The sequence below is a fragment of the Gopherus evgoodei genome, chromosome 8 (genome assembly GCF_007399415.2).
Source record: "Gopherus evgoodei ecotype Sinaloan lineage chromosome 8, rGopEvg1_v1.p, whole genome shotgun sequence".
Lineage (NCBI taxonomy): Eukaryota > Metazoa > Chordata > Testudines > Testudinidae > Gopherus > Gopherus evgoodei.
Window position 1 is genome coordinate 96239174 of NC_044329.1, and position 16564 is coordinate 96255737.

The window sequence follows — 16564 nt, forward strand, 5'->3', positions numbered from 1 at the left end:
GCTGGTTACTTTGAGGCAGAGGAAGTTACACCAAATAAACTGTGCTATACTATATAGGAGTATTTGTTTCTAAATTCACAGATCTAAATGTAATCCAGAAGACAAAAGTTCAGCAACAGCAACCAAAGGCTGATTAATAGCCAAATGCCTACCTTACGTAAGTAGTATATTTAACGTACCATGCTGTATGCAGAATCCTTTCCAGAACCCAGATGCTTTGCAATGATTAACATTCACAAAGGATTAACAGATACCCAAAATGCAAAGTCAAAACACTACTGTAATAAAACAGGCAATATAATGTAAAAATGTATTACTGTGTTAACAAAAATATTTTTCGTTTCACAATACTGAAAAAAACACTTTTCTACAGAAGGTCAAGAAAAAAAATCTGGTTCCCATTTAAGTACAAACCCCTGACTGAAATGTTCACTTGCAAAGTTCCATTTAAAAAAAATGGTGAACCCATAATTTCAATAGGAATATAATTTTTCATGCTAAAATATGGATTTATTTTAATGAAACGGATAATATTTGTATTACATTTTATGGGCCTCTATAGTTACATCTGGTCCATATTTATTCAAATTTTATTCAGCTTGCATAATATTTTTGCTTACGGTTATATTAATTAAGATCAGAAAAGCTTAAATCTGAAAATTCAATGGCACTATTCATTAACATTCCTTCAGACTTAAGTCATAGACATTTGCAAACTCTCCTTTGATTCTGAAATAATAAAACTAAAGTAATAAGATGTTTAGTGTAAAAATATATGACTTAAGTAAGAATGATAGAAAGATCTATGAATCACATGCCAAAGCAAACCAAAGGGTTTGAAAATGTATACATCCTCACTTTAGAGGGAAAAATAAAAGTGCAGGACCATGTACAAAATTTTAACACTCTCACTCTCATTTTTTTAATTAAATTAAAATTGTGAAGGAAAATACTCAGGACCCAATGTATACCATAGGGTAGTCCAGATGCATGAAAGTGTATGAGACATGAAGCCAAATGCCAAGTTGCTTCAGCTACCTGTGAGGCACAGTTATTCCTGAAATCACTTTTTGAGATGTCCTATTGCTTTTGAATAGCTTTAGCTTAAATTTTGTCATTGATTTGAAAGTGAAGGTTATCAAGTATATGATCTGCAACACTGGTTTATTTTGACTCCTCTTTGTGATGTCTTGTATGCAATGTTTTCCTGTTGTGGACCAATGTTCATTAGGAGTGAGGATGAACCCACCAATCTCATGTTTATGTTATCCTTTTAAGAAACCAGCCCAGTTCTCCACTATTTCAAGTCAAAGACATTAATGCAGCTGACATCAAATTGCCTCCTATTTTATAAATTTGATGATGAGACTAACAATTCACAATTAATTCACTTCTTTGGGATACCTGTCCAATTTGCAATCTACACTGGCCCATCTGAACCATTTTACACAGCTACACAATTAGGTTAGCCCACACACTGAGCCAGAACTATTCAGAATGCTGAAGAATTTTCTCATTGTTTGAAACATCAAAGGCCCTATCAATTTACAGTTTTCTATCTCCATTAGCACCTTCCTACAGAACCATATTTTAAAGTTAAAGTTTAGAGAAATTATATTAAGTTTAAACAAGATTCTGTAGGAGGGTGCTAACTGTTAAATGAGGCTAGTATCTCATTTATACATAGCTTTCAAAGTTTCTACCTACTGGCACAAAGATTAAAGCATCTACAGTACAGGTCTATTTAATGATTACTGACCACTTTGATTACCTGTTGATTAGTAGTGTACTTTATATACTGAAGACTAAAAAGAATGAGATGAACTAATGTATTCTTTCCTTGTGTGCACCCCATTCAGCAAAGAGATGGAAACAAAGGCCCCGATAATTCTCGCATTTAAGTTAACAGTAAACATTCCCATTAACTTTAATGGTGCCCCCCAAAAGCACACGGTATTTAAGAAGTCTATGTAAATCTCAGAAGTATGATCACAGATACTTAATTCACACAGACTTTAAAAACAAAAACAAAACAGCCTCATTGATTCATTAAGAATTCACAAAGGCCAAGAGGATGATGCCTTTATGACTACTTTTTGTTCCCAATTGCATTAGTTAATCTAAGGACTTGGAACAGGTCAACTCATGAGACTAATCAACATTTCTAGAAGTACTCTTTTCTACATATGATACAGTATCAGAGTAGCATGCTTGTGTATGTATATATTTGATATCCAGATATAGCTACATCAGACAGAGCCAAGAGGCAAATATTTTATTGCCTACAAATCTCTAGTGTCATTAACCAGACCCAAACTTTCATTAGTAATAATAATTAGCACTTATAACTTTTTCACTTTTAAATCACACCAAAAGCATTAATTCATACAACAACCCAAGAGGTAGATATTATCCCCCATCTTGTAGACAGGAAAAACTAGATGTGAAAAGGGAGTAAGCGATTTCCTGAAAATCCACAGAACTTTGCAAGCCATAATGAGAAGCAACTTCTGGCCTCCAGTGTTCAGATTAATTTATCAGTTAAGTATGACATTTTAGTTAAACCCATCAAATGGCTATGAAAGCATGGTTCAGAAATTAAAATTAAATAGTTTACCCTCAAAACCACATTGGCTTCTTCTCTCGGATAATAAAAAAAGATTTAAAACATAAGATTTCTATAGCCATTTTTGTTTATAGTTTCACTCATTGTATAATAGACTATTAACACTTTGTACCAATATTCAGGAGCAATATATTACTACTGTCCTCAGGGGGACAGTATTATGCTCTTCATCAGTAGAGTAACTCAACAAATGTATTCCATTACAAATAAATTTTAGCACTAGTTCTTATTAGTGATTGTACAGAAAACCTCCCGAACGTCAACTGAGTGTAACCAATGTAGTCATCTGTAAACAGCCTGAAAAAATGGCTTTAAGAGGTCTGAACTTGCTTTCAAAGAGGTGTTGATCCTGAAACTTAAAGATGCCAACTTAAATGTCAATAGTGTTAACTATTTCATTGCTGAACATTTTAGCAAACATTCCTCACCACAGTAAACCAACCTAAGGCTTCTCCAGGTGCTAAAAGCCCCAAACTGCCCCCTCCCTCGTACCAGTCCCTCTAGCTTGACTTCCTCCTCCAACAAATTCTATAGTGAAGATACTGTATGCATTTTCAAGAGTGCTCTTCAGTAAATTGAGAATTAAAAATGTTGGGGCACCATAAAATTAAACCAAATGTGATTAACAGAATACTTTTTTGGTTGTGTATTTCATTTTCATATTTAAATCAATAAAAATGCTCTAATTTTAAAACGTTATCTGAAGCTGATACAGAACTTCCAGCCTCACACACCACAGAACCCAGGCCCTTTAACACAGAATTTAGGTCAATGTTGCTGTGATGTATAGGGCCTTTGGTAGGTGCTATGTAATGCCAGGTGGGTCCTAAGGTTTTTTGTTGTTCTTTACTTCCACACCCCAAGTTAAAGGAGACTGTTTATATCAGAGATGACTTACTTGGAAGGAAAGGAGAAGCCTTACCACACTACTCTTATAAAATTAACTGCTGGTCAAATTCACATAGAGGCTTCCCGAATTAACTGCTATAAAGGAGAGACCATGTATTGGTGAGATGCAATGTAAGATAAGTGGGAAAACCAGCCCTCAGAATGAAAAGGAATAACTACTCATCCTTAAATGCCAGGAGAGCACCAAGAAGAGAAGACAATCCCAACAAAAATGCTGACAGAGATTTCAATTTTTCTAAGGACAGTCCTGACTTCTCCAGATCTGTTCTCCCAACAGTTACACTACTTCTATCTGGTGTCCTGCTTCCCCTTTGAGTGCAGCCAGAATACTCAATTACAATGCAAGCACCGCACCTTGACAAGTTTTTTTAAACAGAATAATGTCTTCTTTCCGATAAACAATATTTTAGTTAAGAAACTGCATTCTCATTTCTTGTGGAAATTAACCTCCCTGCAACGTTCTGCCATATTTTAATGCCTCTAGTTTGTGACTTTTGATGATATTCAAGGTTATAACTTGAAAGTCGCAGAATGTATTTCATTTTTAAGTGGTGCTTATTTTTGCAGGCTGCCAGATTTACAATGCCAAAAGTCAGGGCAGTATAGCATAAACTTAAAGGAGCTTCAAAATCATTTTGAACTGGACATTTCTATTCCATGAGGCAGGCTGTTGTGGTTCACTGTATTAACAGTAAAAAACCAGAGCAGCAAATTAATAATTAAATAATTTTGGCGGCAAATGTATTTAAAAACACATTGGGTTAGGTCTTTGTGTTCTTACCCTAGCTTTCTTTTTAGATTAATTTACCAGCCCTAGCAAAAATACACAAGCTCTTCATGGATCAGCTAAGATATTGGCACATCACAGTATTATTGTGAGCCAAGGTATATCACTAAAGAACCTACTATTCACAACTCAATGACTACATAGTCCTCCCTCAAATGTTTCCACAGTTATCCACACACAAAACACATAGTGGATCAGATGCAACTCTGAAGGAAAGGAAAGAAGAAATATGTGCCACTGTCTCATCTTCTGAGAGGCCAGTGCAGAGGGGAATTTTTCAGCAGCTTCGATATGAAAGGAAGTGCTATTTGCACAAGCCTGCTCTTGCTCTACCATTGCTTGCCTATCCCTATATAGAGTACATCTCTGACACCTACAATAGGTATCTCATTCAATCTTCTATCTGTAGCATTTATACTCTAGGGATGCAAGACATCAACTCCCTATCTCTTTCAGACATGAGAGTGTACAGAGTAAATGGAGGCCTACAGGATAGTGCTCCTGTTCTCTTGCTCCCTGACCTCAAGAACTCCCAATGGCCACATTTGAAAAAAATATATTTTTAAAATATCAAATGCAACCATGTTGTGGAAGCCAGCTTCAAATTAACTTCCTTCGCTATGGAAAACTACAGGCCATGGGCACAATTTCCTGCCACATAAATAGGCCTGAAATAGCTGCAGATATCTATGGGCCCTGAGTATCAAATAACTCACAAGCAGTGAAGCTACCAGTCAATTATTTTGGCTTTACAAATATAAAATTTACCCACCTATCCCACAGAATTGAAAGTGAAGGATGAAAAGAAGCATGGGACATGCTAATTAGCTATCAATAGTTTCATTCCTTTGTTCTTGCCAGCGGCAGCTCCAGGCACCAGTGCTCCAAGCGCGTGTCTGGGGCAACAAGCCACGGAGGGCACCCTGTTGGTCCCTGCCAGGGCTGCAGTCAAGCAACCTTTGGCGACTTGCCTGTGGGAGGTCCGCCAGTCCCACGGATTTGGCGGCGGGTACGCCGAAGCCACGGGACTGGCGGACCTCCCACAGGCAAGCTGCCAAATCCGCGGGACAGGGGATCCTGAGGGAGCAGGAGAAATTTTTCTAACAAACGCAGATGATATTTCCCTCCACAGCTTCTGGTTTTGTTCTATTGTTCTCTCAGTTTTCACCATTACACCGCAAAACAATCATCTCTTTGCCCTAGCGACAAACATGGCATGAAAATACTGAGGGCCAGGTCACCTGATGGTGTAAATCAGCTCTATTAACTGAGCTAAATCAGATAAACCCACTGAAGATCTGGCCCCTTTAGGTCTACAATTTGTCTGTAGTTATGCATACGCGTGTCCCACTGATGCGAAGAGAGACTGTGTGCAAGTAACTGAAGAAAGAATCCCTTAGGTCCCCACAGTAAATTAGCAGACCAGACTATGGTCTAACAAGAGCAACTTGTTTACTATGAAGTAATACTGCATACTTTTGAATTCTCAAAATGAACAAGATGAAGACCAGCTAAGATTTATTCTGGCAAGTCCTGTAATTTAAAAAAGGACGTCAGACATGTTTGAAAATTTACTTCATACGGATGAATTTCTCTATTGCTGGAAGCAAGTTGATAACTTTATAAATTGTTTTCTTTACAAATTTCTAGGCTGACACTTTAATAAATAATCTAACAAACATAGAATCTAGTCTAAAATAGCTATTGAATTTAGAGCACAGTGTTTGTTTTTTTTCTCCGTTTGTCCGTCAGCAGAAACTTTTATGTATTTCATTACTATGAAATTCTCAGGAAAGTTTTATAATGGATTGGTTATGACAGGATGCCACTTGGAATTTGAAAACATTTAAATGAAGAAGCAGAGAGATGGCTCAATATAAAACCTCATATTTGAATCCCCTGAGTTTTAGGGATCTTGATAAAATGGACTTGGGCACAAACCATCCCAGTTTTACAAAATCAAAACTGAACCAATGATGTTTGAAAAACTTAAACCAGCTCAACCTAGTTTTTCAAAACTCCATCTGAAAGAGAATCATTTACTGAAACCCTACACATTTTGGAGCTTCAGATAAATGGGACCAAAATTCTGAACTGCTTGAGATCTGGGTTCTAATATTATAAAACCAGGACATGGCCTACATTTTATAAAACAAAATCAGCCAGTTGTGCCAATCCATCTCTCTCTCTCTCATTTATATTTTGCTTAAGATGTGACTTCCTCTGAAATGTTTCAAGTTGTACCTGCTGAGAGTAACAGACCTTAGTGTTTAAAGATGTATTACTACATATTTTCTTGAATAACTGTATGTAAAGAGATTACGAAGCAACTCTATCAGCTTAACGCACTTCATGGCAAGATTCAGGATGACCCAATGCTCATGCAAACTGCAACAGAGCTGTATCCAGAGAACTCTGGACTCAACTTGCTGACACCACGAATTTCATGTTGAAAGTCTGTTCAATTATAGTACTGTATTGTATCTCTCAGAGAAAGAATGAAGAACTAAAATAGCAAATTACCTAGCACAAACACGAAAGAAAAAGTTTAGGCTAGCTAACCTTTTGAACTTGCATATTGATGATATACTTTAATGGTGCTGAAAACAGTACACATTTAAGATGGTACTGACAAAAAAATCAAACTTTTTAAGCAGCATGGCTGGAGGGGTAGACTAAACAAAGGAACACACACGAAAGTAATAAAATTATCTTTGCCGATCTGTGTCCAGCCTGGGGTGGTACTGGCAGGGACTTAGTAAGTACCCTGCTTAAACAGAGCACAAAATAAGCATTTCTGTTTTTAAAGTATGCAGGTGTTAGCACAAAGCGAAGCTGTGACATTCATTTTGTGATTCTGTCATAGACATTTCAGATTAAATAATTTACAATTTCATTACTTTTTAAAAATGAGAGGAAGAAGGCTTATGTGTAAAATAAATAGAGCTCATTCTAGGAATAATAAAAGTGAGAAATGGAAACTCATCGAAATCTTTAATTTATATGGTTTAAATTGTAGAAAGTGGGATACATAATAGACAATTATGATGGTAATGGAAGATAGTAATGAAAATATATATAACTGTCAATTTAAAAGGAAATAATAAATATTGAATCTTACATATCAGGCAAAACTACCAAGTTTATTATGAAACCAGCTGTATGCCATTCACAACACTGAATAATTTAGCAGAGGCCTACTGGATAAATGGTACTGCTTATTTCAAAATTTTCTTTTCCTTATTTTTTCTGCTTCTTAATTAAGGCAATGAATAATAGCTTAACAAACTCACAAGTGGAGTATCTTTCCCTCCTACAATGCTGAGACCAAGGCCTGATCGCCCCTTGGATATTTCTATAGTCATCTCTTGCCCTGGAACAACTGGGCATGTGGCTGGATCCACAGGCAACAGAGGAGGCAGCACATTGTCTAAAAACATTAAAAGAAAAAGAAATTAGTCAGCAATATTAAATGTGCATATAATTGATCTAATAAGGATGTACATTAGTAATTAAAGAGCAAAAACTTGCTCAATATCCCTCTACAGTCACATAGGAGGAATACTGTAAAGACAACCTAAAATCTGAGCTTAGAACTACTAGAATCTGATGTGAAATTGCCTTCAGAATTGAGATGCGACTTGCGTGATTTTGTTCAGTATGACAAAACATGTTGCATTTAGATGTGACAGCATAGTATCATGGCAGTGAAACACAGGGAATTTTTGAGGCTTACATTCAGGATTATTTTTTTTAAATCAACTTGTCACTTAGAAATAGACATGGTTCATATGCACTGTTGCAACACTTTTGTTCTGCAGCTGCAAAAGGCAACTATCCAAAATCAAGTGGAACAAGATATTTGACAAAAGAGCACTTCTGATATTACTAATGACCATCCTCTTGACAAACAAAAGCTAAACAAGCTATGATCAAGTTCTTGTAGTTATTAATTATTATTATTATTATTAAAATGGAGAAAAAAACCTTTTGTTTACCAATGGAACAGGAAATCAATATGGAAAGAAAAATTCCTTCAAACATTTAAAAGAGTATTAAATAATGGGAAAAATGTTTCAAACCCTTTTATATTAAAAAAAATTGTTAGATTGTTGTAAGCAAGACACAAAAAGTAATTCTTCCGCTCTACTCTGTGCTGATTAGGCCTCAACTGGAGTACTGTGTCCACTTCTGGGTGCCACATTTCAGGAAGGATGTGGACAAATTGGAGAGAGTCCACAGAAGAGCAACAAAAATGATTAAAGGTCTAGAAAACATGGCTTATCAGGGAAGATTGAAAAAATTGGGTTTGTTTAGTCTGGAAAAGAGAAGACAGAGGGGACATGATAACAGTTTTCAAGTACGTAAAAGGTTGTTACAAGGAAGAGGGAGAAAAATTGTTGTCCTTAACCTCAGAGGATAGGACAAGAAGCAATGGGCTTAAATTGCAGCAAGGGAGGTTTAGGTTGGACATTAGGAAAAACTTCCTAACTGTCAGGGTGATTAAGCACTGGAATAAATTGCCTAAGGAAGTTGTGGAATCTCCATCACTGGAGATTTTTAAGAGCAGGTTAGACCAGCACCTGTCAGGAATGGTCTAGATCAGTGGTTCTCAAAGCTAGTCTGCCACTCGTTTACCTGCCATGTTTACCTGTGGGAAGGGCAGCTAGCATTTCCCTCCACCAGCACCGCTTCCCGAGGCCCGCATTGGCCTGGAGTGGCAAACTGCATTCAGTGGGAGCCGCGATCGGCCGAACCTGCAGACACGTCAGGTAAACAAACCGTCCTGATCCACCAGGGGCTTTCCCTGAACAAGCGGCGGCCCGGCTCTGAGAACCACTGGTCTACATAATACTTAGTCCTGCCATGAGTGCAGGGGACTGGACTAGACGACCTCCTGAGATCCCTTCCAGTTCTATGATTCTACGGTTCACCCTCTGGAACATCAAAATAAAAACGATAAAGTAAAATGTGACTAAGGAGGATTAAAACAATCCCAATTACAACAGAATATCATAGCTCATTGTGACAGTACTTGTTATGATATTACTGGGGTAACTTTGCCATTAATGTAAGCTATCTGGCAGAAAGAAATAATTGGTTCTCACTATAGTTGGTGAATTCTGCCTCTGGAGAAAGATAAGAAGGTGCTGGTGCCGAAGATATCTCATGTAAACTGATGGGTGCTTTGGTTGAAGACTTCGATTGTTTTAACTGATTGAGGACCTAAAAGAAAGGAAAAGAGAAATCAAAATAGTTCAATTGTTAAAATACAAAAATACAAAGGCAGCACGTGTTGTTCTGAAATCAATAGTAGCTATCGATTAAAGCACAGTATGAAGATCCTTACATTAACTGGATTGGCAATAGAAAATTAGTTTAAGAATATTTAATATTTTTAAAAGAACCAAGTTGGGTAGGTTTGCTACTGTGAATCCAGAAATGCCTGCAAAGAAAGTCTGATGGAATTTCATTTTGTATAAGAGACTTATCTGAGTGAGACAACATTCTGAATTCTTAAAGAACAGGAAACTGTATTCTTAACACACTCTTGCATGACTATTTTTACATATTTAAAGAGAAGGATATTTTTAAAACTATTCAGTGTTCAGATAAGAATTAGTTTGATCTCTTCTCAGTTATAGAAGAGTCCTGGTAGCATAAATTGTGATACAATAAACAATTCTTCAGTTGAACTCCCTTCCCTCAACCTCCCCTTCAAATACAAACACACATACCTTTTCTGGAAGTTGCTCCACCAAATCCTGCTGATCTACCATCAACATCTGTTTGTCAGCTTTGTTTCTGACATCCTAAACAGGGAAAAGGGTAATTTTATTTAAAAAAAAGTCACATCAGTTTCAACTTTCACTTAAATTAAATTTCTTCAAAACCAGAAAAATCAAGGCTCCGATTCTGTAATGTGATACTATTTACACACGACATACAATTACACTATGGAACTCTGCTACTTCATGATGCTGAAGCCAAGAATTTAGCAGGATTGAAGGAAGAACTGGACATTTACATGTAAAACAAGATTATCCAGGGCTATAAGTACTTAATTTAGATGCAATACAGAGGTTAGGAGGAGACTCCTGCGCGGGGGGGGGGGAGGGGAAATAAAAGAGGTGAGATTATGCCACATCTGTCTATTGTGGGGTCTCTTGCACCTTCCTCTGACGCTTCTGGTACTAGCCTCTGTGGGAGACAGGTTACTGGATTAGATGCACCATGTGTCTGCCAATTTACATGTTCCTATGTACCTACGAAATTAGAGTTGGGTATGTGTCTAACTTTAAGCATATTGAGTAGTCCCACAAGATCTTCCTGAATTGGGCCTACAAAATAAGAGAAAACTAAACAGTCATCTAATCCATCTCTCCCTTGCCAGTGCAAGATTATTCTCTGCAACAAAATAAATACTAACAATGTTTCATCTAGTCTTGTTATAAACCTCTCAAACAAAGGTGCTTCCATCACTTTCCAGACACAAACAGATCTTACTGTCAGGAGAGTTTCTTTAATATTCTGTCTAAATTCTTCTAACCTACATTTCATCCCACTACTTCTAGTTTTATCTCCTTATAACATCCTAAAGAATTCCTGTCCTTCCTTGGCATATACACTCTTCAAATGTTTTCAGTCATGACAGTTCTTCTTCACTGTCTCTTAGCCAAGCTACATAAACTTATGCCAACATTTGCAGACTTAGGTAACTAAACACAGCTATTTATACCCGTGTTAAAGCACCTACATAAGCAGCTTGATGTTCAGAAATGCTGGGCATTGACTTCAAAGGATATTATTCGTACTCAGCACCAGTGAGAAAAATCAGGACACTTATTAAGGTGCCTAAATATGGGTTTGAGTGCCTAATTTTAATTACCCACATTTGAAAAATATTGGCCCTGTTTCCTCAAGTCTCATAAAAATTCATCATCTAAGGGTACAAAAAACAGTAGGAGACCTCTACAACTGTAAAAGAAATACATTAAATTATTTTAAAATTTTCCTTTGAAGTCTGCATAAATAGCAGGAAGACAAGGTAGAAAAAGTGGCAATTACTCTATTACCAGACATGGTGAGGGAAAAAATATGTAAGGAAAGATTACAGATGTTGCTTTCTAAGGGATTATTCTAATGAGCAGTGGGGAATTATTTCATTTGCTCCATCATTCATTATTACTATTCTTCGTTATTCAGTTTGCTTTATGGGATTCAAAACATGAAACTACATTTCACATGTATTGAAGTCTTTGTACATTAAGAAGTTATTTTATTACTCTTAGCTTCAAATTCATATTAATTAACAGACATTAAATTGTTGAAAAACACAAGAGTTACTGTGAATCTATCCCTGAAAATGTCTCAAATGCTTTGTGCTCAGAATCCCCTCAAATGTACTGGAAACCACTTTATGAAATCCCTCGGTTACACATTGGGTGCAACAAGAACTCAGCTTTCAGCTGTATAAAAACAGATCAATGTTCCATATTCAGATATCTTGAATACAGTGCTATTTGTTTAACATTAATTTAATTATCTTTTCTATTTACATGATGCAGCAATGCATGCCCCACAGACATCAAGAATGCAAGCTGCTTGATGAGCACTCAGTTATCACTCAAACCATTCTCATCTCAGTCAAGATCCAAATTTTGAAAGAATCGCTTTATGGATTTAAAAAAAATTCCATTCTTTTTCTATGATCCTTCATAGGAATCAGCATAGCCAGATCCTCAGAAAAACATCAAAGCATTCTGTCAGCTAACCAGAGGTGAAAGTGAGCCGGTACGAGCCAGTACTCCATACCAGCAGAGCTTTAATGTCCCTGCCCCGAGGTGGGGGAGGAATGGGCAGCGATGTTAGAGCGCTGCTGCAGCAAAGGGCCCTGCAGCGCTTTAATGTCCCTGCCCCATTGGTTCCCCCTTCCCCCGCAATGGGTAGGGGGGGAAGGGAGCAGTTGCCCTGGGGCCAGTGATTTAAAAGGGCTGGGGGCTCCGGACACCGCTAGCACAGCGGCAGCGTCCAGAGCCCTGGGCCCTTTAAATCAACATGGGAGCCCAGGGCCACGCAGGCCAGGTGGCCTGAAAAGGCTGGTTGGGCAATGCTGACCTCCAGCCCCGCCCCCTCTTCCCGAGGCCCCGCCCTTCCCAGGGGCCGGAGGGTGGCCCGTATTGGTAAGTGGCCTAACTTACTTTCACCCCTGCAGCTAACCTCAACCACCCAGCTAGCACTGTATTTAGTTGGTAGCACTTTCATTGATCCCAGCTAAGAAATAAGTTCCCTTCTTTCCACCACTCTCTATCCAAACAGGTCCATGACAAATTCAGTTATGTAACTTTGCACTTCTAAAAGCAATGAACGGGCAGCACAGACTGTCCCAGGGCAGCCTGACAAATTTACAGAGAGTTAATGGACACAGTGAGTTGAATCACTTTGTACGTAAGTTTGTATTTTTTCATCATAATTTTACAAATAAGGTAAACACTCATGGTGACATGACTCTATGGGCAACAGGGGAAATATTATGCTCTCAGCAATAAGACATCTTTTTCCTTTGGCCTTGACAGTCACCAAGAGACTGGCAGCAGGAATCTCTGTTTATCTTGTCATCTAAAGAATGAGTCATTGAGCACAGACCTGCAATGTTAGCAAAGAGCAAAAAGTTCAAGTAGCAGTATGGGCCTTGAACACATAACGTTCTGGCACGGAGGAAAGCAACAACTGTTAAGCCACTTATAAAAATTAGTATTTATATAGCAATACTATTGAAATCTCCAACACCCTTTATCAACTCCACATTCTAGAGTTATTTGCCATGATTCACCAAGCAATTTTCAAAAATTGGGTTTTGATAAAGATCTTACACAGCCTACTGTCTACCCGGCTGCCACTATTTTTACAGCCTATTCTATCTCTTGCTCCAGGGTCAGTATCATCTGAAACCACCAGGATGTTCCTGGTTAACCTAATAGCACTATATCCATCCTCCAAATCCATCTCCCTGTCCCTAACCTTTCACCTTCTCTTCAGCCTGACAACTCCACAGATAGGTAAGATAGACAGACAGATAGATAGATAGATGATACTGGCTCTGGAGTGATTGGATTTACGTTGGGGTGAGTTTAGACCACTGAGTGTACGATCATTACTGACAGACTCGATGGTCTAAACTCACCCCAATGAAAATCCAGTTACTTCAGTGGATGTACAACAAACATATATTGGATAAGACTACATTGCCTAGTGGATAGAGCACTAAACTGGACCTCTGGAGACCTGGGTTCTAATCCTGGCTCTGACAAGTCAATTCACTGCTCCATGCCTCAGTTTCCCCATCTGTAAAATGGCAATAGTGATACTGAGCTCCATTGTACAGTGCTTTGAGATCTGTGATAAAAAGCGGTATATAAGAGCTAGGTATTATTATTATAAAAACAATCTTATCTTTCCCCTTAAATTCTTCTCTTCTTGCTCTCTGTCATTGTTGACACACTAACATCCTTCCTGTCACCTAAATTTGTAATTGAGTATCATATTGATGCCTTCTTTCCCCACATCTTTCCATTGTTTTCTTTGGACTCTTTCCCTCATTTATCCATTCTTGTCCACCCCTACTGCCAATGACTCAGTTCATGTTTTCATAACTTCATGTCTTAATTACTACCAGGGCTTTGGCACGAAGCCCAGAGCTGGAGCGCAGAGCAGCTCCAGAGCAGTGAAGCTGCAGGTTTTTGCCTGGAGCCTGAGTGGAGCAGGAGCACAGCTCCAAACCCTGATTTACTACAACCTCATCCTCACTGGTTTATCCAATTCCCAACTTTTCTGCTCCATTACATGCAAAATGCAGCTGCCAACATAATCTTCCTTTCCCATTGCTCCAGCCACATCTTCCCCCTCACTCTTTTTGAATCTCTGAAATAGCTTCCACTCTTCTACATTAAACTCATGCTTTACCTCATTTTCAAAGAATTCCAAAATGCCCCTCCCAACTACATCTCTTGTCCTCATCTCCTGCACTATAATCTACTCCGTAATATCTGCCCAAGCTTTTTTCCTAACTTTCTTTGTCTCTTTCAGCCACTTCAGACATTGTGTATTTTTTTCATCTTAATTTGTATCTCAGTTTCCCAGCTGCAGTATGCCAAATAAGGTAGGTAGAGTAACAAAAATGTGCATTTACAGTTAGAAACCACGCATTAAAACTCCAGTTCATTTGTATTCAGGCCCATTAACATTGCAGAACTTACGGGGCAGTTTGGACAATTCAAATGCACATATTCGACACTAGTGCTTTGTCAATCAGGAATACAAACAAACCAATGTTAGCTTGGTGGCTGATTTCAATGCTCAAATACTATATCAACTTCTGGTTCTTTGCAAAAACTCAGTGGATTTCCAAGTATTTGTTTGTAACGTTCAAATATTTTTTAAAAACAAATAGGTTTGCAAAAACCAAAGACTTTGTGAAGCAAAAGAAAAACAACTCCCTCAAAACAAACAAAAAAGCCATTCCTTCAATGAAAATACCTCACATAGATTATGCATAAATAACATGTCTCAATTAAGAACTATACTAAACTGTTATGTGTGGGGTGGATGGTTGGGGGTTGAGAGGCAGACAAAATGACTGTCCCAAGAAATTTTATGTTTCTGTGGGTTAGTCACTCCTCAGCATACTTAGAATTTCTCTATTTTAACCTCTAACAGAGCCTTAAAAGAAGATTAAGGCACAACCCCAGGAATTCTAAATTTCTGATAACGCATGATCCTAACACATTAAACAACCACCACCACGTATCAATGCAGAGTTTGATATTTATTACAGCGCACACTCTGACAGTGCCACATTAAACCAGAAATTATGGATTTGATGCAGAAATTCTATAGTCTGTGCTATGCACGGGGACAGACGAGATGATAATGGTCCTTTTGATTTTAAAAATCTGTGAAGCTAGGATATAAATATGAGTGTGATTTACAGTCACAAGCTTTTTTCTGGGGTACAGAAGATATTGTCGACAAAAGTAGATGTGAATGCCTTGTTGCTGAGTATAGCTCAAGAGAAGGACCAGCGAGCTGCATACAACTGCTGTACCTTAATATAGAACAAATTGTATTTACATCTCAATCATATGAACAGGTGTAGGAAATCATACACCTGATTTTCCTCTCACTTAGATAAATCAGGAGTTACTCACTAAAATTTAATTGCACTACAACAGCGTGAAAACAGAATGAGGCCCTGTGATGCCAGAAGACCAGGCACCAGCTCATGCCAAAGTCCCTATGTCCCCATTGAACTCTGATATATACGTAGCTGAAATCTGTCTGGCTCACTTGTGGGTTAATACTGATAGGATATGTATTAGAATTATAAGACAGTGTTTGGATTCTACTGAATTCTTGTGAGTTGCTGCATTCATTAATCTTACTTGTAATATCTGCGTTCCATATCGCAATGTAATCTTTGAAGGGATGTATTACGAGCCTTTATGACTGCATGAATCACCATACAGGAGAGGGTCATTAATTAGTGTGAAGAGAGAGGCTCGTTATACACCCATCCGGAAAGAGGAAACCCATTGATACCAGACTGGCCGTGTTGGATCTTACAACTGGCAACTCCCTACATCTGAATTGAGGAATCATCAACAAGAGTACTAAAGGCTCTTAGAGTTGTTCTGCAACCCTTCTCCCCCTTTCCTCCCAGGGGGGTGGGGGGAGAGGAGTCCACTCGCATGACTCATTTTCATCAACTGAGTTTGCAACTGAGAGCATATGGCAGGAAGGGCATAAAAACACCAAACAAAAGGAACTAAGGATCTCTGTGTTGGAGGGATTTTGGAGGAGCAAGAAATTTCTTAGGCATAAGGAAGAGATTCCCATCTGCTTATTCTGGGCTAACACTGAAAGACAAACTGAGCTTGCTGGTTATAGAAGCCTCTATTACCACTTAAAACCTAACTAACCTAATTCATGTGTTTATATTCACTTGCTTTCAACCATGTAAATGACTAGCTTCCTTTTCCTATTTAATACATCTCCATATAATTTATTATAGGAATGGCTACAAGCGTTGTCTTCCATGTGAGATCCAAGGTATTGGGAAAGTGACTAGTATTTTGAGACTAGGAGTAAAATGAATATTGCTGTGATCCTTGTGTTTAAGGGCCATCTATCACAAAGACACATGGGTGAGGAGACAGACCGGAGTATCAAAAGGGAACTGTCTG

At 38.1% G+C, this 16564-nt stretch overlaps 1 protein-coding gene across 1 annotated transcript in view; it reads right to left on the reverse strand.

The window, feature by feature from the left end:
* PATJ (PATJ crumbs cell polarity complex component) overlaps positions 1–16564 on the reverse strand; it is a 235289-nt gene that overhangs the window by 45902 nt on the left and 172823 nt on the right. The window contains 3 exon segments of the mRNA XM_030571946.1: positions 7616–7752; positions 9431–9548; positions 10061–10135. Of these exon segments, the coding sequence (XP_030427806.1) occupies positions 7616–7752; positions 9431–9548; positions 10061–10135 (330 nt within the window).